The 23,798-nt window shown below is 50.1% G+C and overlaps 1 protein-coding gene and 1 long non-coding RNA gene across 4 annotated transcripts in view; one reads left to right on the plus strand and one right to left on the minus strand.

Moving 5' to 3' along the window:
- Positions 1-8,915: 8,915 nt before the first annotated feature.
- Positions 8,916-13,942, minus strand: IRX6 (iroquois homeobox 6). Of its 3 annotated transcripts, XM_048316480.1 has the most exons (8): positions 13,400-13,942; positions 12,058-12,303; positions 11,704-11,813; positions 11,331-11,411; positions 11,104-11,222; positions 10,484-10,975; positions 10,166-10,267; positions 8,916-9,972 (listed from the first exon to the last, which is right to left on the minus strand). In XM_048316480.1, exons 1-7 carry the CDS (start codon positions 13,442-13,444, stop codon positions 10,167-10,169), a joined length of 1,194 nt encoding a protein of 397 aa, XP_048172437.1. In that variant the 5' UTR covers positions 13,445-13,942; the 3' UTR covers positions 8,916-9,972; position 10,166. The 3 variants fall into 3 exon arrangements, with proteins under 3 accessions (XP_048172437.1, XP_048172436.1, XP_048172438.1); XM_048316479.1 differs by having other exon boundaries at positions 11,104-11,411; positions 13,400-13,931; XM_048316481.1 differs by lacking the exon at positions 12,058-12,303 and having other exon boundaries at positions 11,104-11,411; positions 13,400-13,927.
- LOC125331995 overlaps positions 11,410-23,798 on the plus strand; it is a 379,455-nt gene continuing 367,066 nt past the window's right edge. Inside the window, exon 1 of the long non-coding RNA XR_007206321.1 lies at positions 11,410-11,611. This is a non-coding gene — a long non-coding RNA (uncharacterized LOC125331995). The remainder of the gene's footprint in view (positions 11,612-23,798) is intronic.

The following is a 23,798-nucleotide window of genomic DNA, read 5'->3' on the forward strand; positions in this document are numbered from 1 at the left end:
GGTCATTTACCAGAATTTTATGGTGGTGACTGGGTTTCTGAGACAGACTGAAGTTTTTGTTTCGACCCTGTCAAAGACCCCTCCTGGTATAAGTCTCACTTACACGAAGGTGATGTTAATACATTCACTGGTGTTTTTCCTTGTGGAATTAAGCAACAAAAATTGGCCCTTAGTTTTGGTTTGGTTGTAACTACTATTTTATTTTAAGATATGGTAAAGTGAAATGCAGCTGTAGAATATTGTTGTAATCTTTGCAACAGTGAGACAAAACCCCAAGCTGCAACCCTGTGATATTTGAGTGCTTGCAGTCTTTATGTTTTTTCTTTTAGAAAAACATTTTTTTTTGCCTCTTCAATCATAAGAAAGCATCACATTTTAATTTATAAAAATGCCCATTTATAAGCATAGATATATATTTAGGTTTGTAGTTATATATTTATAGGTCCCATATTTTTTTAATGGTTAATTACAAAAATTATAATTTAACTTTCTCTCACTCGTTCCTGCCCTCACACTTCACATGTTGAAGTGCCAAACCTGTGGCTGAGCAAACACTGCTGGCCTGTCAGCTCTGCCTCAGCTGAGCGTGGGGTGAGGGGTCACTGAGTGGGGGCTGTGGGAGTGCGAGGACAAAAGTTGTTACTGGTTTGATACCTGGGGAGATGTGTGTCTGCAACATCCATCAGCCTTCCTCAGGGAATCCCGTGTGATTCTGTTAAAGAATAATGGTCCCTTTCTGTTTCTCATTTATGCAAATAAAAGGCGAACCAGAAAAGACATCAATAAGAGTTAAGTGGCAATATCAAGTCAGTTTTACTGCCAGGTCACTCAGTCCCCAGCAAATCAAGTAAGAAAAATGTGTCATTTATCAATATAATAAACAGGTATATCGCTCCTAAACCCAAGCAACTCTCTTGAAACCATACCTCAGAGCAAGCAACCCATATCGTTTGCAATGCACTAAGTAGGACCTCTCTGTAGTGCTTCTTTCTTTAGCTGCTGGTGTGCAATTAACCTGCTGTGAGCCACAGTGGGATCTGACAAGTCGGGCTAACCTCTCTTGACATCTTATGGAGGAAAATATCTAGGTTTTCTCTCAGCTTTATATGGGTAAAATTGTGACCCAGGCTTTGGACTGATTGCCATCACTTGCAGAGCTGTAAGGACATGTTGGCATACCCGGCTGGAAGGCTGAAAGAACACGAGTGAACTCTAGCAGAGATTTTGTTATACCTTCTGGTTTTGGGGGACTTAATTTCTTTTTCTCCTCTGTCTTTCCCCTACTTTCTATGTCAAATAATTCTTGCTGAAAAATCGTTTTAGTCCTTTGAAATATACTTTTATCCTGGTATTAACCCACCACAAGTTTGTATAAAAACGTCTTTTGGGTTGTGTTTTCAATTGTGTGTGTCACTGCTGTGATTTGCGTGATCACTCATAGCAATTGTTTCTAGGGGGAAAAAGAAACAAACATTCATTCCTAACCAGCTTGGGTGACCACAGAGGACAAGTACAACCTCAAGGCTGGAATTAATCCCTCTGGACCTCAGGCACTTGAGCATATTGCCTGACTTGGGAGCACAGGTGCTCTGGGTTCCTCTAGAGAGGAAGACAGCTCTGAAACTATTCTGGGTGTCGATGGGAGAAACTTCTTTCTCCATTTATTTGAGATGGAGGCCAGAGTGCACACATCCTCATGCCAGCGATTGCTGGGTTATGCTGGTTAATTTAAGAAATTATGCAATGATGGGCAGATGTTTGTCTTCTCCTACAGTGATTATAGGAGTTTTGTTTCCATAAGAAATCAGGCCAAAAGTCTTATTCTGAAGAACAAAACCAGTGCATTCTGAAAACAAATAGCGTGCACAGAGTTTTCTCTGGGGAGAGGCTGAGGGAGCTAACCATGCGACAGATGATGTTCAAGATCCCTTCACAGGCTGCTGCACTCGTGACCAGGCTGTTTGGGCTGCCATAAGAAAAAAACACAGACCTGAAATTTAGGTCTATGCAGTGTAACTCTGGTGACATCCCTATAGCACTCAAGGAAAAGCCCACTAGACATCATTGTGGTTCTCTCAGGAGGGAAAAGCACAGCACATCAGTGAAGCTTAGAAAACTATAGGGCATGAAACATTATAGTGCATTGAATTTCATAACTAATAATCAGGGTGTGCTAATTTGTAATCACTCTTACAGGAGGTAAGAGGTTTGACCTGAGAGCCAGCAGTGAAGGGGGCAGTGAGTGGCAAGCACTGCATCGTGCTTCCGAGAGCCCTTGGATTCAGAAGCCTGCAGTTCTGCAAAGAAGTGGGGATCACTATGTCATTGATGCCTCCTGGTTCTCCTCAGCCCTTAAAATGTCACTTGTGAGCCTTGGCAAGTTAAACTGATCTCAGTGCCATGCTGAGTGGAGCTAGAGGTGGTGCAGCCCAGAATCAGCCTTAGGATTTGGGGTGAAAAGTGACCTAGAGAACATCTGGGTTATTAACTTTTGGAATTGTACAAGTACAGTTGTCCCTGAGCCTACACTCCCACACTGTAATTACATCTGCTCCATTTATGAAATAACTTGAAATGTATTTGTAGCCTGATTTTCAAATGTATATGGAGAGCAAATGAGGTTATATTATTGCTGTAATTGAGAGCAACTAGGACAAGTTTTATTAATTTCCTGCCACAGAGTACTGAGCAAGCTGGTATTTTATGGGAAAGTTCAGGAAGAAGTGTAATATCTGTTACATTTCTGAATTCCGGATGATACTTGAAGAGTTTTACTGGCAATTGATTTTTCTACAGGTAAATTGTAGTCCTTGATAGACCTGACCCTGAATATAGTGTCTCCACTGAGGTGCACTCACTGAGGGTATGATGAAATAGAAGCAGGAGGTGTATCAGCTCTGCTCTGACAGGTGGTGAGAAGTTGGAAATTGGAATTCCTGCTTGTAGAAGCTCCCTTTCCCTCAGCTAAGGCAGCTATTGTTGCATTATCTCCATTATCTAAATTTCTCTGAATGCTGAAGGTTCACAGAAGTATTTAGCATACATTTGTCTGTTTAAAAAATCAGTAATTTGATATCTGCTTTAAGGTCCTAATTTTACATGCTACTGAGGATGTGCGTGCTGCAGTGTGCCCCTGCACATGTAGCCACGGAGGTTATGGCGAGTTGGGGCTGGGTGCAAAAAACCCTGCTTAACGGGAACCTGCTGATGTTCCTGACACAATGTGGTCACTGTATCCCTTTTCTGCTTTGAAATTGTAACATCACAGAAACACTTGCTTATGCTGAAGTTCCTGTGGTCAAAGTAGTAATGGCAGTGTAAGAGAGCGAAGAATTTATGAGTTGGTGGAACCACCTTCCCCTCTGATGGAAAGGTTACTGTACAGTGTTTTTGGCCTTCTTTGTGAGGGAACAGGCAGATAAATGCCCAGAGGATGACTGGACAGCAGAACTGCTGCTGCCTGAGGAGAATTTTGACACTTCATTTTTTTACCATTGTGGGCTGTTCATGTTTCAGAGTTTCACAGAGATTCCTTCATTCGTCTCCTCACTCCCCAGGTGGCTGTGGGCCATTTCAGGGTTATCTTTCTGTACATGCAAAGGAGAGATCTCGTAAATATAAAGCAGTGCCCTGGAACAGCGGTGCCTTGGGTGCTGGTTAGGTAATGGCCGGGCTTGGTACCCAGCCAGGGCTGGTACCACATGTCTCACAGGAGCAGTCATTTCTGCTTCTGTTCCTCTTGGTTACTTGTTATTCAAAGGAAAACCAGCTGTCCTGCCCTATCACTCTGTGTTTGGAATGTGGACTGGTTTGCTGCTGATAAAATGTTGCAGCAAATGGTCCACTCTTAGTATGATTTCAGCTCTCATGCCAGCAACACCCCTGAGAAGAGCTTTGTTTCTCCTGTGGTCCTGTGGGTCTAACAAATGACCCATTTCTCACCCTGGGGAGCTGCTCTGCAGCTGCGCTGTCAGGGAGACTCTTGCTCCACACGCAGTACTGAGCTCCAGGAAGGGTTTGCTACTCTGACCACTGCAAGAGAGCATTGTCAGGCAGGTCTGAGTGCTGCCAGCAGTGAGTTACCCACCTGCAGTACGTGCAGCACTTGTACCAGCTGGGCCTGGTCACCAGGCTGTCAGAGCTCCCAGGAGTAAATTGCAGATGGTGGTTGTGGAGCTGTGAAGAACATGGTCAGATAATAGCATGAACCACTGCAAGGCTGCTGACTCAGAGCTCCTTGTTGTCCATTTCCTTGTGCAGCTAACCTTTTACTTTCCCTGTGCCTTGTGTGGTTTGTGTAGAGAAAACCTGAGCATGGCAATGTGGATACTTGATTTTTCTGTTAGTGACCAGTGGTGAGATTGCTTGTGAGCTTCTGTCACTGTTTGTTTCTTAGCTGTTCAGTAAAGGTGTTCCACTAAGCAGATGGCTGTGGAGGGCATCTTTTAGATGTTGTACATTGATGTTGTGGATTTGAAATTCAGAAGTGAACCCACTTCAATGAATCATCCTAGTCAAGTGGAAGTGATATTTTTGTTTAAAAACTGCAATTAGCTTTGATATGTGCCATATTTACCCTGGAGGCCATTTCATGTGGGCCAGATTTTTTGGAGGGCCCGTGTGGCTCAGAGTACCTTCACTGGGAGGGCTGACAGGTAATCATTCCAAGTCCCTTCTCTTCCACCCCAGGCAGTCTGGGGGGGTGGGCTGGCAGGTTTCACCAACCAGGTGAGCAGGTGCCATAGCACAAACTCAGGACTTGACTAGTAGCAAACTCAGACTTTGAGCTCTGTTGAATTAAAACAAAAAGAAAAATCCAAAACAAACAAACAAACAAAAAAAAAACTGGAACAAAACAACAAAAAAATGAATGGTTTTACGGGTGCACATACTGAGTCTGATGGACTAAAGCAAGTTTAAGACCTTAATGGAGTCCATCAAACTAAAGTGGACAGGCACATGAGGTGGAAACATCCTGGCAGTGGTGCCTACAACCCCTTCAATATGCTGTAATCTTCCCTGTATCTAAAAACATTTTGCCAGCTCCCATCTCTCTCTGCACATCTGCATTACCATCCAGTAGGACTAGAGTACCAAACTGAGCCATCCAGGGGGCTAATCCATGAATTTCAGCATTTTATAGGTCCTGAGAGTATCTGCCCCATAAAACATCTTCCAGCTCAAACCAAACTCAGAAATTCATATCTGAATAAGTGAGCAATGGTTTTGCTAATCCCTCCTTAGCAAAGTCATGGCTTCTCAAGAAGGAAGGTCTCATGTTAGGATCTGCTCACTGAGGAACAGGATACAAGTCTTGTGTGAATGTGCCTGAAGGAATTGCTCCTGGCCTCATTTGGTGTCAGTGGATCCATAGGTGTTTGCAGCAGAAGACTCCTGTGTGTCTATTCCAGCTCCACTCCCTATCAGTGCTATACAAAGCTGTCCTAACAAGATGGAAAGTCACCGAGTTGTCATCGCTTAAACCTGCGCATTTTAAGGTTTAAGGGGTAGTGATTGAACACTACAATCAGTTCTTTTATTACCCAACTACTGTCCCAAGAAGGGAACTAAAATCTAAAGCACTAGGAAGATGTCAAGGAACAAACAAAAAATTAAAATCTTCTGCTCGGTTTTCTTGAGGTTTCCCCTTAGGCCCTTCAGCACAGCAGACATTATTACTGCTTTACTAACAGTGGTGGGGAGTACACCTTGACAGCAGCAGAGCAGTGTTTTAGGGTATTTTCTCTTCTTTAGATGAAAAGACAGGCTTTTGGATTCAGGCTAAAAAAAAGTATTCATCCTGCTAAGTAGATTGAAAAAGAATCCAGATTAAATAAATCATTAAATCATTCCAGAATGTTATCCACCTGTTCTGGCCTGTAATTTATTTTCAGATGAACAGTAGGTAAAAAAAAAAAAAAAAAGCAATACAATGGCAAAAATAATTTTCCTCTAACAGATGCTTTGATCCTGAAATGACACCTGGCCTGAGCTGCTTGTGCAGTTTTCGAGATCATTTTGAACTAATTGCTCCAATCCATTGTTCTATAACCTCGATAGCCACATCATGCTAAAACTTCTGTGGCAGCTACCTTTGAAAAGGGATCTTCAAGGGTTTTGTTGCTGCAAAGCCAGTAAAACTCACCCCTTTATTGTGGGATGGGAAACCTGTAGGGAAACAGAACAACTGTTTGAGGGCACAGGCAAATACCAGCCAGCTGGGGGTGAGGGGTCTAGACCATCTCAGTGTCAGGGCTCTCTTCTTGTGCTTGTGCAGCAGTAAAGGACGGTTTATTCTCTCCTGTGTTCCTAAAAGGACGATTGTGCTTCAAAAGGTTGGGAAGCCATAATCTTGTATTGTCCAGACCTTTTCATGACTCAGAAGTGGTTCCCTGTCCTCTCTAGGAGAATGCCAGTGTGTTTTGTGCTGCCCATGTTGGCTGGGGATGGGAGGTGAGGTAACCAAGGACCTGAGATGGAAGACAGCCGCCAGGTCTGGGAGTTTGAGGAAGGTGGTGAAAGATGGTTATTGTCCCACGCTTCCACACCTCCTCTGGCCCAGACGCAGCTGAAGGCAGCTGCAGTCCTAGACCCCAATTTCATGTCTCTCTGGTGTATATTTAAATAGATTTAGCCCGGTCGTTTGGTCGTTTTTGGACGAATTCTCCCAATTACTGAATGCAACAACGCTGAAGCAGGAATTCGCTGCAAGACCTCTGTGGAGGGGAGATGGGGCAGAATCCCTCAACTAGGGGTGTGCGGAGGGAGCAGGGGCTGCCCGCTGCCTCAGCCCTCACTTTTCGGGGCTTGCTTCGCTCGTCGGTGGATCGGGCTGAAAAACTGCAGCTCTGGGAGACTCAGCGCCGGCACCAACCCGTCTCTGCGCTTACCTGGGGGCCGGGCACCGGGGCCACTGCCCCCGCGGGGAGCGGGGCCGGGCGCGGGGGTCACCGCGGGGGCGCAGGAAGGGCCGGGGGTGGCCGGGGAGCCGCGCCGTCTCGGCCGCACAAAGCCGCCTTTTCATCGCGGCCTCCTGCCCCCGCCGGGCCCGTAATTGTCTTTGACAAAACTTCATTAGCGAGCGCGGCGGAGGCGGCGGCGGCCCCGCGGTCGCGCTGGCTTTGAGCGGGCGCAGTGGAGTGTGCGCGGCCCCGCTGCTCCCGCCCGGGGCCATTAGCCCGGCGACTTTGTTTTCGAAACTTCCCACCCCAGCGGGGGACGCGTCAACGAGCCGCCCCCGCCCGCCCCCGCGGCCGCTAATTGGGGGGCGATGCGGGGCTGCGGGGCTGCGGCAGCCGGTGCCAGCGCGTCCCCGCGGGCTGCGGAACAGGGGGAGACCCGGCCCTTCAGAGCCAAATGGGGTGTCTGGCCGGGGGTGGTGTGTGTGTGAGCGCTGCGCTACGGCGGTCCCCCGGCTCCGCGGGGGCTTCACCTTGCGCGCCCCGTTTGTGTCTCGCCCTGGCGGGCTGAGGCGGGCCGGGCCCAGGGCACCCCGCACCGGCCTCATCTTCCCAAGCCGCCCCAGAAAACTGGCCTGGCAGAGCCCGACTGCCCCCGCTCCACCGGACAACCCGAGTTCATTTCCCAGAGAATCGGCATTAAAAAGCCCATCTCGTAGTAAAGCTCCGACAGAGACGGTTTAAATACGTTTATTATGGCATTGGAGGCGCGGAATCTGTTCGTGCGAGCCCGTTATTTTAGTTTTGTGCCCGGGCGCACGCAGGCTCCGCTCCCGGTATTAGTTCTCCATCAATCCCCGCTCTGGTTTTTAATCAAAACAGTATTCGGAATATGATTCCCGGAGATTATATTTCGAGAGATTTGCGATACATATCTTGCCGGCGTGACAGATTGCAGGGGAGTCCTGGGCGGGCGGGATAATCTGCATCTCGCTCACTTGACCTTTAATGAAAGGGGAGTAAAAGTAATAAATAAAAAATAAAAGTCTTAAGACTCCTGGAGGTTACCTTCGTGCCTGCCTCAAAGAGACCCCGAGGCCTGTACCCGCCTAATTAACTCTCCCTGAGGGCTTCGCGGCTCTTTCGCGGCCGAGGGATTCCAGGGCCGGGGGCTGAGTCGGCAGCTCAGGAGAGCTCCTGGCCACCCTCGGGCCGCGGGGGCCGTGCAGGTTTCGTCTCCCGTGAGCAGCTCAGGAGGCCGATGCAGAGCTGCCTCCCCAGAGAGCCTCTTCCGAAACCGCCGGGAAATGGAACAGGAGGAAGCCATGTCGCTCCCCTGCAGAACGGGCGAAGGCGGCCGGGACACATCCAGGAGGGAGGCCCGGCCTTGCTCGGCCGTGCGGACAGGCGTGGGAAACCTGCAGATGTGTTCCCAAGGCAGATAATACCTGTCCCTTCCGGTGGGAGAGGAGGGGCGAAAAAGTCGCCTTGCAAGAACCCTTCGAAAGGGCCTAATACTCTTTATTACAGGCCCTAATCCTTCAAATCCGACTTGAAATAATGTTTATCTTTTCGCAGCCTTATTTCCCCTTCTCTAAGCTTCGGGTCACTGCAAGAGACTGCTGCTGCTGCGCCGCCTCTTGTCCAGGGCTATTACGGAGTCCCGGAAAGCGCCGTGGCCGAGCGTCTTCGGCGGGGCTCCTGACGGGCCCAGCCCCGCTCCCGGCCGCGCCATCACCTGCTGCCCTCTTGTACACTTGCCCCGCTCCGGACCCGACAAAGTTTGCTTTCTTTCACAGTGCCCCCGCAGCCGGGACTGCTCTGCTCCCGGGAAGGGCCGCGGCTGTTACCGGGACCGAAGCCGGAGGCAGCCCCGTCACATCTCCCTGCGTTGACCTGCAGCTCCTCCTTTCCCCTACAAATTGCTTCTCCGGTCGCACACCCAGAGGGCTCCCAGTTATGCAGCCCCACTCGTTTTGAGTAGCCTTTAGTAAACATATAGAAGTCTACTCGATATTCAAGATTGATTTCCCTGATTTATTAAGGCAGAATTCATTGGACTCTATTGACCACAAATGACTTAATGTAAATGCTGACCCCAGTGAACTTGGAAATAGCAGGTATCGGGTTGATCTATAGATGACCTCTTAATTACCACAGTTATTAATTTAAATTATTGCCACTGCTTCTAGAGACAGGAACAAAGAAACATTCTTTCCTCATCCCTGCTTGGTTTATTAGTCTGAACACAAAGTGTTTGATGACACTTTTAATTAAACAGAAATAATGCAGAGATACGGTTTCCCTTTCTCGTCTGTCCTGTAAAGTGCAGCACTGCTCTTTTGACTGACTGACGACGGTGACCCACTAACAACGTCCTACTTCGCCGCCCGGTCGCCACCCGCTGCCCGGGGGTGCCCCGGCCGTGCCCCAGGGCGGGTGGCGGGTGCCGGGTGCCCGGGTTTGCTCCTCCCGGGCTGTGCCGGCTCCTGGCTGGAGAGCTCCGAGGTCACTGACGGCTTCGTGGCGTTCAGCTCATCCGTGTTAATTAGAGACTCTGAAAAATACTTTCAGCGGTATCTATGTACAAAGACGGGAAAGATACAGTCCGGCGTAACCTGCGCCGCTTTTCCTCCTTCTCCTCCCCGAGGTGGAGCGGAGCAACTGCAAACTGGCGCTCCTTGGCAGAGCAGGGCGCTGAGCAGAGAGCGCAGATTTGGGAGGAAAAGGAGAAACAAACCACGACATGAGGGGGGAAAGACAAAAGATTAGGGTGGGTTTGTTGGTTTGTTTTTTTTTTTTTTTTCCTTTTTGCAAAGACGTCAATGGGGTATTGAACATGTGGCAGGCGGGCGGCGGGGTGGCGCCGGTCCTGCGGCCGCTCCGCCCGCCGTGCCCCTCGGCCCCACGTGCGCAGCACGTTGCGCCGCGGCGGCCCTTCCCGGCGAGGGCAGAGCAGGCGGAGCCGCGAGGCCGTCGCCGGCGCGGGGAGAGGTTTCTTTCGTTGCGTCCAGCCGAGTGCTTCGTTACGGCCGGAGTCCCGTCGCCAGCGCCCAGGATGGGGCGGGCCGTCCTGCGGGACGGAGAAGCGGTGATAAGCTGGTGCTAAGTGGCCGCGGGTTGCTGCCCCGCCCGGACGGGAGCTCCGGGAGCGGGGCAAAGCGGCGGCCCTGGCGCAGCGCTCTCGGGCCGAGGCCACTCCGGTGTCCCAGGGCCGGGCGCGTTGGCGTGCGCTTCGTGCGAGGTGCGGCCGGCCCGTCACCTACCTCACCTCCGCAGCACGGGCCGGAACGCCGTCCGCAGCCTGTCCAGGCAGGTCCCGCCCAGCTCGGTGCCTCCCGGGCCGCCCTTGGCGCCCTGCCCGAAGCCTGCACAGACACAAGCGGCTCGCGGTGGGCACGGCCCGGCCCCGCCGCCCTCCCCTGCCCGCTCGCCTCGAGCGGAGAAGCCTCGGCGTCTGCACCTGACACCTGGGCACGGCCGAACACCGGGGGTGTCACTGCGCGGGCAGGCTCACGCCGCGCCCTGTGTCCCGGCCCGGCCCGCGGTCCCGCCCGTCCCCGCGGCCCCGCCGCCGCGGGTACCTTCGCCCGCCGCCGCGAACTGGCACGGCTCCCCCAGGCCGCGGTGGGACGCGCAGCTTCGCGGGAGCGGCTGCAGGTTGAACGCGGAGCTCCGGAAGGCCTTGGCGGGCACGGGTTGCTCCCCCGCCGCGCCGCCGCCTCCCTCCGTGCCGCGGCCCTCGGGGCTGCCCCTGCGCGCCGCGCTGGCCCCGGCGGTGCGTGCCAGCGACCAGATGCGCGGCTTCTCCGCGGGCGCGTAGGGTGGCGGCGGGCCGGCCAAGGAGGCGGGGGCGAAGTCTGCGGCGGGGGCCTTGGCACAAGGAAAGGCGTGGAAGGGGCCGGGCAGGCTGCACTCGCTCCGCGGAGCCTCGGGCAGCGCCGCGCCCAGGCTGGGGGCTTCCTGCAGGGAGCTGGTCCGGCCCTTCTCCGGCTTCCCCGCCTCCTCCTCCTCCTCTTCCTCCTCCTCCAGGTCGCTGAACCGCAGGTCCTTGTCCTCCTTGTAGCTCTTCTGCTCTGCTTGGACACACACGGGGAAGAAAGGGGCAGCAGGGCGTTAGTGCGGGTGCGGGGAAGTTGGGGGCCTCGAAATCGGCCGTCACTTCGAGCCTACTTGGAGGTGCCCATCCGCCTCTCCCGCCTACCTCTGCCTTCACCTTCCGCACTGTATTCATCCTCTTCCCGCGGGGTTTCTTCTTTCCTCTCTTCCCCCGCTTTGTTCTTGGGAGACCAGGTCATTTTGTTTTCTTTCTTGAGCCTCCGTCTGGCGTTAGCAAACCAAGTAGACACTTGCGTCAGGGTCATTTTAGTGATGATAGCCAGCATGATTTTCTCTCCTTTGGTGGGGTAGGGGTTTTTGCGGTGCTCGTACAGCCAGGTCTTGAGGGTACTCGTCGTCTCTCGCGTTGCATTTTTGCGTCTGGCTGAACCACCGAAATCTACCGTCCCGTACCTGCTAGGAGATGATTAGAGAGGAGAGGGCCGGCGGGAGTCCGGCAAGAGCCCCCCGGCCCGGCCCAGCCGCGCCGCAGGCCGATGAGGTCCCTGCCCATCTGCCTTCCTGCCCCTGCCCTCCTGACATCGCCGCCCAACTTTGATTTCCTCTGTCTGCTGCTCCCGGGCGCCTCGTTTCTTTTGTGCAACGTTTGTCAGGTCGGAGCCCCCCCGTCCCCCGCCGTTTGATGTCGGCCGCCGCCTCGCAGGGGGATGCTAATGCTGCCGGGCGCTGATCAAAGGGGTTTTACCTGTCGTACTGGTACTGCCCCAAGGAATGATCGTAGGAGTAGTAGGTAGCGGGCTGCGCGATTCCCGAGTGCAACGTGCCGGCGCCGTCTTTGATTTCATACTGGGGGTTCTGCAAGGGAAGCGGCAGCGTTTGGTGTCGAGCAGGAAGGGAACCCCGCCGCGCCCCGCAGCCCCGGGTCCCCACGGCAGCCGAGTCCCTTTGCTCTCCCCCACCCCCGACGGGCCGGCGCCTCGGACGGTTCCGCGTCCCTCGGCGGTCCCCCGCCCCGACACCGAGTGCGAAACACGAAGTTTCTCCCGCCTGTTGCACCCCCCTCCCCCTCCGGAGCGCTGCCGGGCGGGCGGGCACTCACCAGCGCGGTGTAGAGCGCGGCGGGCTCGGCGCCGTAGGGCAGGTAGTTGCCGTAGCCCTGGCCGGCGGCGTACGGGGCGCTGTACATGCCCAGCGCGGCATTGAGCTCGGCGCGGGCGGGCGCCAGCAGCCGGCTCTCGTACGGGGCGCAGCAGAGAGAGGCGGCGGCCGGCGCCGAGGAGGCATCCGGCCCGGAGCGGGGGGCGGCCTCGCAGCAGGTCGTGCTGGGGCTGGCGGGCACGAAAAACTGCGGAGAGGAGAGAGCGGGACGGCGCCGAGTGACTGTTGAGGCAGCCCCATCGGGGGGAATTTAGGAGGGTGTACGCGCTTGTGTGTGTGCGGAGGGGGGGGGGGGGGCGGCGGTGAGGAGGGGGATAGGAAACGCGGGCTGAAGCAACTAATTATAGAAACCGGGAAATAAACCGACTGGGACGCAGGAACTCTTGGGAAGGGGGCACGATTAATCAAGTAGACAAAACTTTAAGGAAATAATTGCACTCGAAAAAGGTATAAAATCCGTACGGCTCCATCCTTTCCGCCCCCGCTCGGTCCATCTGCATTGATTTAAAGGCAAAAAGTTGCGATTACAGTTAATTTGACAATAGACACAGCAGTAAATATGTCAGCCAACGCAATCGAAGGCATTTGATTTCAATAACTTCAAGGGGACAGCTAACTTCCCAAGCGAGGGAGGCACATCTTGCAGTGATTACGGTGTATAAATAATTCTACCCAAATAAATCGTGACTCGAAGTACGCTATAGCGACGACTTAGTTAATTCAGGGTGCCTTGGTGTGAGTGGGGGGTGTCCTTCGGAAATCGCATGGGGGAAAAAAAACTCTCGACAAATCCTAATAAAACACAGGGAAAGGACCGACCCGTGGAGGAAGGAGGGAGGAAACGGCACAGCCCGGTTCCGCAGAAACGCGAGTAAAACCCCGAGCCCGCCGAGCGCCGGTTCCCGCTGCCCGCACACCCTCCGCGGTGCCCGGGCGGCAGCGGCGCTGCGGGGGCTGCGCCCGGCAGCGGTCGTAGCTGGGATTTATGTTTTTATTTGTTTGTTGCACTTAAAACTGAACGGTGATGGGTGGGGAGGAGGGGGAATTACCGGTTTCCTACACGCCTTTGCTGTGCACACTGCGAGTTATTTGTTTAAGCCTAACACAACACAAACGAGACATAAACACACACGCACATTTTTTAAAAAAAGGCTCCAGATGTGCCCTTTTAAAAAAATATTCTAAGTAAGGGGAAGGGAAGAAAAAAAGGGAGGGGGGGGACAAGACATCTGGACAGCAGCAGCAGAATCTAAACAAAAGTGAGTGCTGCTCACTCGCCTTACCTGTGAAGTGGTGCTGTAGGGGTATCCGAACTGAGAGAAGGACATAGTTGCTCCTTATTTTTGGACCATAGGCAATATTTTCCCCCCAAGATCGATTGTAACTAAACCCTGCTTCAAGATGCACCTTCTCACACACACATTTCCACGTATGGCTTTTTTTTTTTTTTTTTTTTTTTTTTTTTCAATTATAGATGATTGCACTTAAGAAAAGCAGCCAGACATCTGAGGCGGGGGGGGGTGGAGAGGTTGGTGCCTGGATTAAAAATATAGGCTACCCCCCACTTCCCATCGCTCTTAATAAATATGTTTGTATAGAGGGAGTTAAAAAAGCCACCCCACATGTATAGAGAGTTTAAGTGCAAAGGGGCTTTTGCAAAGAGGGGGGGAAAATCACGTAGGGCTTGCAAGATACGGAGCTTGCTTGTATTATTTTCTGCTCTATAGGTCTTTAGCGTTCATCGGTGGGCGAGGAGCGGGGTGACGTCACGGCCCTGCCGGCAGCAGCAGGCAGCGGCGGGCAGGAGCAGGCAGCGCCCCGCGCCCGCTCGCAGCACTTGTTTCATGTTGGTTTAATGTTGTGCTGTGATGCACGTCAAAGGCGGGACTGGGGGTGCCTTGCGGTTGGTCTCTTTTCCCTTTATTTTTAAACACAATCAAAATTTGCCTTAGGGGAATAAATATCAAGCGGGGGCATCGCGGCACCGGCCAGCCCCAGCGTGCCCCCTGTCACGGGCCCGCCACGGGGAGGACGGGCGCCGGGCAGGGGTCGCGGTGGCAGCGGCGGTGCCTGACGCACCCAGGGAAGCAGCTCTCGAGGTCGGCCCGGCCGTCGCAGTCCCTTTGGCACTTCTCGCTGGCCCCGCGCCTACCCCTAGGGCCGGGCGCTGCTGTACAACTCGGCCCCGGTTCTACACCGGAGCCGCTGAGCCGTGCTCCCCGCCTCGGCGTCGCTGCCCGTCGCGGCGGCCCGGAGCCGCGGGAGCGGGGTCAGAGCTCGCCCCGCACAGCGTGCGCTGCCTGCCTAGGCTGGGGCAGGCCCGGGGCCGGGACAGAACGCGGGCCACAGGGCAGCCCGAAGCCCATTCTTTAAGGAGTGGTGAGCGGGGCATCCCTTGTTCCCCCTTAGCCCCGTGATGGTCCCTCCGGGAGCGGGGAGGGGCGCCGGGGCGATGGCAGGTCAGCGGGGCGGTGATGGATGGATGGCTGCCTGCAGCCTGGCCGGCCCGTTACCGCCACGGCGTAATTGCATCAATTAACAAATGGAAATGCCCTTGTTTAACCAGCGACTTACATATTGCGAATTTGCCTGTGAGGCGAGATCACCGGGAGGTAAACAGGGGTTTCCCTCTCCCGAGCCTGGAGCTGCCGCGGCGCTCCCGGACCGGACAGGGCGCGATGTCCTGCCAGTGGCAATTCATAAAGAAAAAGAAAACCAAGAAAAAACGCAGCCCTGTGCGGCCCGGAGGCACTTGTCCCGAACACGCCTTGTCCGTGTCCCGCGGACGCGGCGGGCAGCCCTGGCAGCCGTGCGTGTGCCCCGTGCCCGCCCCGCCGGAGCGCCTCCGCTCCGCTACGCTCCGCCGCCGTCCCGCTCCCCGACGGGTGGCGCTGCCGATCCGCGAGCGATGCGCGCCGGCCCGGCCCGGCCCGGCCCGGGGGCCGCTCCCCTCCGCGCCCCGAGCCGGACGGCCCCTGCCCTGCCCTGCCCTGCCCTGCCCGTGCGGGCGGCGCTCCGCCGGGCAGTCAGCGAGCACAGCCGCGACGGCCCCGCCGCAGCCCGGGTGATGCGCGGCCCTGGCCGGAGCTGCGCGCTCGCGGGGCTTCTCCGCGGTCAGGACGGGCGCGGAGCGGGCTGCCCGCGTCGTCGGGGCCGCAGCGCGCCTGGCCGCTGCCCGCGGGGCCGGAGCGACGCGCGGGGAGCAGAGCGCCCAAGCCGCGTCCGCCCCGCCGGGGTGAGCGGAGGGGCCCGGAGCTCAGGGCAGGCTGCCACAGCCCTCTAATGTTGCCCGCAGTCTGGCGAGACGGAGCGCTGTAAACCCGAGCCGTGTCAATTGTCGTTAACAGGGGCAATAACTTAAAATTCATTAAAGAACACCTTTGGGTAACATTACTGCTAATTATTTAATTGCAAGAATCCCTATGGGGAAAATTATGCTAATTATAAAGTAATAAAACCACTTGTTCTAAAGCACTTAATTCAGCAAAATTTAGTCTTTTCACCAGAACATTTCATATGTTATTTGATGGAAGAAACAACAAGCGTAGCTGTGTGCTCATCCTGCCTGCGGCTCAGAGCCCAAAGGAGCTGTCGCTGGCAGTGTGTTTGTGCTGGCAGGTTGCATGCAGGGCTCTTGTCCTCCTTGCCGAAGTGACGAGCACAGTGGCCACCAAAACTGGGGCAGAATTCACTGTGCAGAAAAGCATTTTTATAACAGTGATAATGCAGATCAATACAAACGTTGTGTTTCCCAATCTTTATCACGCACTATCATTGTGAAAGCAATTCTGTTACCTGTCAGGTATGTTGTAGCTGAGCTAAGCTTCGGGAGGTGGCATTTCCCAACCTGGCTCTCTCCACTTACAGCACTCTGCCCTATGGAGATGTTTCAGCAGCATACTTTTTTCTAGACATGCTCAAGAGCCACCCAGGTGACCCCTTTAATTGCCCTTACAACCTGGGAGATTGAATGGTGTTCCCATTAACAAATACAAGTTCTGCTGTGCTCCCCAGCTCTTTAAGAGGACACAAACTCTGTCACTTCTTGTTCTGAGCGCTGCCACCATTCACTCTGCCTGTCCATCACTGAGCAACTGTACTCTGCATGTCAAAGCTGCCAAAACATCTTTCTGTGATTTGTAAATATTGGCATAAACCTTCTGTTAACAAATTCTTGAACCCAGTTTGGTGGAGGGTAGCTTTGGGTTGGAGTGTGCAATTTGCCGATTTTTTCATTGCAGGAACTCAGCTTCAACAGCTCAATTTCCATTCTGCACATATGCCATGTCGCGGAGAAGCACAACTGATGCTCTACATGGTCACTGCAGATTTTTCTTTTTCTAAATCTGTGTCATCTCTCTCCCTGCATACAAGCATATCACCCCACCCACCCCCACAACGTGCATTCCTTTCACCCAGTCGTCCTAGCAAGGAGTGTGTGACTACAAACACAAGCAAAACCAGAAAATGATCTCTCTTGATTCACAAACTTTTGTTCTTGAAAGAGAGGACTGTGAGGCTTAACTGTAAACATTTCTGCAAGCAGTTCTTCTTGAAGTGAAGCAGGAGTTCAAATGCAGCCAACAATGCGATTTTTGATGCTTTTAAAATCAACATCATTTGGTTTAGCTCTGATATTGCTTTGCTCGGGAGGTAATTGCAAGGAGTGAAAGTAACAGTATGTGCTTCCTACCGATGCAAATGCAGCTGCTGATAACTGCAAATGAAATAATAGGTTAATTGAAATAAGCAGAGGAAGAAGAAAGCAGCTTCAAAAACGTAGCAGAAATGTGGCTGAGAAGAAAGTGTCTTTATATTTTAGAATACAGGGGAATTTTTTGGCTGTTGCTTTTTTGTACTGAGAAGATGAAAATTCTTCAAGTCCATGCATGAATAAACAAGTACAGCTGGGCAGCCTAATACATAATTTATACTGATCAGTCACTGCAGATTTAACTGAATAAAGCCAAAATGAACACTAATTGTTTTGACAAACTAAAATAGTGTATATGATGGTTTATTATGAAGCTTGCTGGTTACTATCTGTATCTCAGTGGCTATTTTCAGGACTGATTGCTGCATGAGAGGCAGAAAATTATTAGGACAATATTATGATTAATATCTTGTTGAAGATAAAGCATTTTAATTGCTGAACATACAAGCAGAAAATAGAAAGAACTGTCTTCAGGACAGAGGGGAGAACTGGCACAGTGAACTACGGGACGAGAGCTGATTTAGGGGGTGAGGTATTGCTGAGTTAATGGGTGGTACCTTGTTGGCTGAAGGCTAAACCTGAAAGTAGCAATTTGGTTTTGTCACATTTGAAATACATCAGGAATAAATGTGCCTTTGGATACTTGTCTTCTGAAAGAGGACATCCAAAAATTGTCAGTGAATTTCCGGAGAGTTATGTATGTAGGCTCGTTAATCTAAGAAGCTACACAGTTTTGCTCTGGTTTTGGTACGCACAAAGTGAAAGAAATACATTGGTGGGCCTTTGCTTTGCTTCTCCAGACCCTTTTAGTGAGATGGATAGATAAATGAGAACAATTTAAGATATCATTTGGAAATTAAGTAAAAGACAGACAAAGGTAATAATGTTTGCAGGGATCCCTGAGCACCACTTCTGCATGGGCTCCTTCGTGTGACACTGAGCTGCTTCTTCCTAACAGTCTTCTGCAGTGGCCTCCCCTTGCCACCTCTCCCTCCTGCCTCTTCTCCAAGGACTGGCAGCTCCACTTGGCTCCCAGCATGATTTGCATAATGACTGATGGGTTTGCTGAATCTCAGATCATCACTGTGTTTGCTGTGATTAAGTTTTGGGATATGGCTGTAAAACTGACAGTTGGGCTTGAGTGTTACTGGAGTTGGAGGATGGTTGGACCCAGGGCTTTATTCTGGACCATTCTGTGCCCAGAGGCAGCCAAGTGGGTGGAAGCTGGACATGAATCTTTCCTAGGCTCTGCAGCGGTGTTTTCCTCGGATCTGGGGCTATCACTAACTTGTGATCACCCCAACTTGTGAAAACATACTTTGCTGATGAGAAAATACTTCTTTTTTAAGAGTGCTGTGCATCAGGGTAGTTGAATACTTCTGTACTAACTTTCTTCAGGTTATCTGTAGATTATTCTATAAAGTATGAATTCATCTGATGAAGATACACCTATGCAGAACTTGTGAGAACTTCACCTCTGAGAACTTGTTTGTGCTTTGCTGAGATATGGGTTAATTTACGCCAGGAGACTTAAGAAGACTTAGGGCAGCTCCCATTCAGTCTGACCCCTCTGTGGATTCAGTTTCCAGTAAAATCAATACATTTCTTTCTTTTTTTTTTTTTTGGTGACAAAGCCATTGCTGGTCTGACACATCATGAGCAGGGTTCACCACTAACCACCCAGCTGTGCCTGTGCTTTCATGGCCTTTGCATCAGCTCATGTGCAGTTGGTGTGGAGTCATGTGGCTGCTAAGCTGAAGGTTTTTAATTTAACATCACCTTAGGTATAGTTTGTAATTTTTGTTCTGTGGCAGTGAATGACCGTTCTATTCCATTACCTAGTCTGCTTGCTGTAATTTCCAGGATTTATTTTAAAATTAGTACACTGGCTATATGCAACTCTACCTTCTCTTCCAAGAAGTTCGTGTTCTTCACCAACTTCTGTGTGCCATTAAACATGAATATCAGAACTGCTTCCTTATTTATTCTAATTTGTAATTTATAAAACCCCAGTTTGTTGTTCTAATGTTTGTTGTACACTAGAAACACAGCTTATAACTTGCTCCAAACCCAGAAAATCCTTTACCCAAGACAGTCCCACCCCATCAAATCAGTTGGCCTTGAGCCTCTTCCTTAGTTAACATCTGAGTAAAGAAAGGGCTCAGCTGGACTCCCCCTCTAAATCCTGCCTGAATTAACTCCGTTTTGCATTTGTAGAAATCAGTGCAGAACAGGACCCTCTGGGTAGTTCACTGAGGACTCTTCTGCTAGTCTCCTTCAGGTACTTCAGGTTTTTCTCTGGTCTTTCAGCAGTGTTTCAGGCTGTGCTGGGGGCTGGGGGGCATTGGGGAGGAGTGGCTCCGGCAGTGGGCCATCTGCAGCCCTCTACTCTGGGGAAGCTGGGACCACTTGCAATTTCACACACAGGCAGCACTAATCTACAATAAATCTTATGAAATCAATAAAAATATGGAAAGTATATCATTTTTAAAGAAAAAACACATGAGATGGCTATTAAGGGCACAGCCATTCTAATACCTGTGTCTGGTTGAAACTGCAATTAAAAACATTCCAATAATAAATCTACTTTCAGTCTCGTTTAATGCTTTTAAGTTGCTTGAAAGTTCAAACTGGTATCCCAAAAATGTGCCAGGACTTTCACAATGTATTTTATAGAGTCATAAATAAATATGGCAATTAATCTAAGCTATATTTCTTTCATATTTGATGACAATTTATTATGACACTCACTCATTCAGTGCACAAAAACTCTAATGCACTTAAAATCGGATTTCAAACTAAACGTTTTATGGGAAAATATAGTATTGATCATCCATTTAACGATATCATGTGATGATTCATAACCTGCTATAAAAAAGGATCTTATGAGGACATGCAGAATGAGTTTTGTGGACCATTCTCACCACAAAATCCAACAAGATCTGTAGTTCTCAATGATGTTTTATATTTCTGTTTGGAGTCTTTGCCTATAATGTTTTGGTGGTTTATGATAGATAGCAACTTTAAGATAAAACATTTTTCATATTTAAGTTAAATTGAATAGTGTCTAATTTGTTAAACATATACTGTTATATGCACTTTTATACTGTCCATTTACACAAATTCATGCACAAAGTTTGTTCCTTTCAAGGATAATTTCCAGAATTTTGTTTATATTCCTTGGGCTGTTTGTGCAATACACATCTGCTGCTGTGTTCTTTAATAAAAACGTGACCCAGGAGTCACATGGCTTCACACGCTGCTCGTTGCTGGTGGTGTGACGCACCCTGTGCAGCTCTGAATGCTGCAGAGGCTTGGTCTCTGACATGCCAGCAGCAGTGATCTGCAGTCAGCTGTCCCAGCCCTGTGGGGCATTTCTGGAACTGTTTTCAAAGCTGAAAAGCTCCAGAAGATACATCCTGAAAATGCAGGCTGCTGGGGTAATTTATGTGAACTTGGGATCTGGTGCAGCAGGAAGGAAGGGCTTGCAGCATGCTGTGTGCTGCGTGCAGGTTCACACCCAGGCTTCTCCAGTCCTTCAACATCAACTTGCAGGCACTTTTCCATGGAAATGTTGGTTTGGTTTGCCCTGTGTGTGGATCAGCCCTCGGACGCAGCCACGTGGGCGACGGGCATCGTTTCTGTGCAGAGGGAGAAGGGGATCCAAAATGGCAAATGTCTTTTTCTGTCTTTGTAAATAATTAGTGTCTGCATTTGTGCACTTGACTGGTCTCTCCTTGCTCCTGCCTGCCTGCCCGCTGCCCGTGGGGTGGCTCTGCGCCACAGTGGGGTGAGCAGGGCAGCCCCTGCTGCAGCCCAGCCTCACCTGGAACAGACGTTTTGCAAGTACCCAATTCCTCATCTCATTCTCTGAGATTCTTAACATAATGATGTCTTCCAGTTTGAGCAGCCCATAGTTGTTGTCAGCCTAACTATCTTCTGGATATCTTTCCTTAATGCCATAGGTTTTGAGTGGTGGTACCAATGCTTGGAGAGACAGCAGAAAGAAATAAGTAGTGAAGGCTAAAGCACGTGGTTAAAGAAGAGTCTCATTTATAAATCAATTTTAATAACATATTTAAAAGCTCTCACATTTGCCTTTAATGTGTTTCCATTTCCCCTTTGGTCATTAATATTTAAAATATTTTTCTTTACTGATCTTTTTTTCTATTGTGTCCTTTCTAACTTCTCTTTCTCTCTTTAATCTGTAATGAGTGAGTTTTTGAAAAATGTATAATCCATGAGAAATCCAGATAATTTGATACAGGAAAAACCTTCAATCCCTTGAAAGAAATTTCAGAGGAGTTGAGTTTAAAAGTTATTCCAAACAGTTTAACTCATAAAAGGGTGTATGTTTTCACTGATAGACTTTCACAATGAGAAGGCGCCATTATTTCTGATAGGAAGTAATAATCAGCAATTAACATTTTTTAAAAAGATAAACTTTTTAAAAAAAAAGTTAAAACCAAACTGTGGATAACATTTTTCAGGAAGCCAGTTGTGGGGGTGACTTCATTCCATGAGTGATTTAAGGGCATGAGATTTGCTGGAAGTTCATTCAGCCTGTATGCCAAGGGCCTACTCTACTTTTGAATATGGAATTTGGGTTCCATGGTTGTACCTATCTTTAAGGTAGAGATTGTCACTTTAAATGTCCTGTAAGAGAAAGAAAATGAAAGGACTGAAGGAGGAGGGTCAGTGACCGGTCTCCTAGTTGGGTAAAAAGCTCAGACATATGCTTTGAAGGATTCATCACATATTATAAATAATGTGGATTTTATAAATGATGTCAAAATGCAGCTGTGGTGTGGGCAATTGCAGCCACAGATAGGTCTGAGTGCCAGTGCTGCTTCCCCACAGTTTAACTGGAGATTGCTCAGGGGTGAGAGTATTTGTAGCTCCACTTTAGGACAGGGAAGAACCACACCTGTGAGGCCTTTGTTAGGTGGACTTGTTACACCTGGAGCAGGAGGGAGGAGCTGGGCTGTGGTTTGGGATGAAGAGTGGCTGGAAGTAGGAGCACGAGGCACATGGCTGCAGGACTGGGACTGCCCAAGGTGAGTGAAAAGTGTGGTGGTGTCCCCACTGTGCTCATATCTTCCAGCTGCACTTGTGCTGGTTCTGGGGAGTGCCCTGGGAGAGGCAGCACTTCCCAAGGGCCTTCCTGGGTATGGGGAGAGAGGGGAGGGGGTCTCCTGAGGCTGAAGGTACCTCTGTCCTTGGTCCAGGCACACAGCAGCCTGTAGCTGGGGTAGCATATCATCTTGAAGGAGACACAAGAGCTAAATTTAATGTGTTGTAAATTCTCTAGAGACGATGGGGAAACCTCCAGAAGATAATTCATTTATACATCATGGGGAGACTCTGTGGACAATGAATGACATGCTTTATTGTGGAACTGAATAACGACTGCTCATCAGAGCTACTGGAAAGGATTTTAGATACTTAACAACATTGGTTTAGTTTTTTAATTTTAGTTTTATTTCTTTAGTCTTTAATTTACTGTGCCTAGGAATACTAAAATGTAACAAAGATGGAATGGGGATCTGCAATGTTTATTATTTTCAAGGAAGAGTTTAGTATGATGTTGTGTGATGTTTGAATACCTACCCAGGCAGTGCTATAACTCCCATGGCTATTTTGTTTTGTCTTCTTATCTTTGTAAAACTTGTACTGGTGTTTGGGTTTAGCACCAAAGATCTGTACTGGTGGTAATGGTGGAAGAGATATTTGTATATCTTTCTTTCTCTGGCTGCTGTTGAGAGTGAAAGGTGAGTTAGTTGTACCAACTACTGATACAGTGAGTGGTGGGTCTGCCTGGGCACCTTGCTGGGGGCAGCGGGGTGACCCTGGGAGGGGCTGCTTTTCCAAAGTTCCATTGGAACTTTGTCTGTTCCAAAGACAATGCAGTCTCCTGAGGGATGAACCCTAAAAGATGGATAAAGGTTTGTTCCTCATGCATCAGCTCCCAGTGCCTCTTTGATTATGCAGAGCTAGCAAAAGCCTGAGCAAATGTGCAGTGGGCAGTCAGCAGTGTTGGAATAGCCTTATTATGGGGGCCTGGCTTGCTTGTGCTCCTCATTGTTTCTGTGTCTTTTATCACTCAGTAAAAATACTGCCCCAGAGATTGTTTTACCTGTACTCATCCATTGAGCTTAAATATTTATCCAACTTCCTTCTGCTGGTTGTAGCCTGTTACGGGGTTTGGCTGTGGAAATAACTGATGGCCTCCCTTGTGTACTGTGCTGGGAAGGGATGGAGCAGGCAGGGCTATACAGAGGCCTGCAAAGGGCCCTGGGCATTGCAGCTGTGGGCACAGGTGGGAAACAGCCTCATTCCATCTGCCCCCAGCTCTCTGGCCAGGTGGCTCCTGTTTGCAGGCAATTCCTGTGCAGGCTTGTGTGTGTTGCTCTGCCAGGATCCAGTTTGGGGCTCGATAGCCCTGTGACTGCAGTGGCTGCCTTTTGTTGTTTCTGTGGCTTTGTTTTGGTCACATGTGCCAAATAAGCCCTGGACAGTAGCAAGTGAAGTTAAACCTTTGAAAAAAACCACAATAGAAAGAAAACAATATGAATAATGTCATGTTTAGTGTCAGATTAATTCTTTATGAATGGGTAAATGCCACATGTAGACTGTACACAGTCAGTCTAGTATTATTAGATATATGTGTAGAAGCAGTATTCAGAGCTAGTAAAAACCCATGTTGTTTGTAGACACAGTGAGTGAACTTCATGGGGAACGGGTCAAACTGGTGTGGGAAGAATATTCTTGCTCTGCCCAAGGATAATTTTTTTTTTTTTTAAGATAGTATCAGTGTAGTCTGCACTTGTACTCTTTTTTGCCATTAATTTGCCCATATTTGTCCTCCTAGTCTACTCTCTGTGGAAAAGTGATAAAGTGCAGCTGTTTTATTGGAGCTTAGAAAACGAGGGGTAACAGTGAGAGACAGCTGGCAGATCTTTGACATC

This window comes from Corvus hawaiiensis, chromosome 12, assembly GCF_020740725.1.
Source record: "Corvus hawaiiensis isolate bCorHaw1 chromosome 12, bCorHaw1.pri.cur, whole genome shotgun sequence".
Taxonomy (NCBI): Eukaryota; Metazoa; Chordata; class Aves; order Passeriformes; family Corvidae; genus Corvus; species Corvus hawaiiensis.

What these genes read in the sequence shown, in the direction of transcription:
- IRX6 (XM_048316479.1), bottom strand. Translation starts at nt 13,444, where the DNA reads ATGTCCTTCTCTCAGTTCGGATACCCCTACAGCACCACTTCACAG. An exon ending in CCTACAGCACCACTTCACAG is followed by an intron (nt 12,304 to 13,399) that starts GTAAGGCGAGTG and finishes TCCTCTCCGCAG; the next exon opens with TTTTTCGTGCCCGCCAGCCC. An exon ending in CCGCGCTCTACACCGCGCTG is followed by an intron (nt 11,814 to 12,057) that starts GTGAGTGCCCGC and finishes CTTCCCTTGCAG; the next exon opens with AACCCCCAGTATGAAATCAA.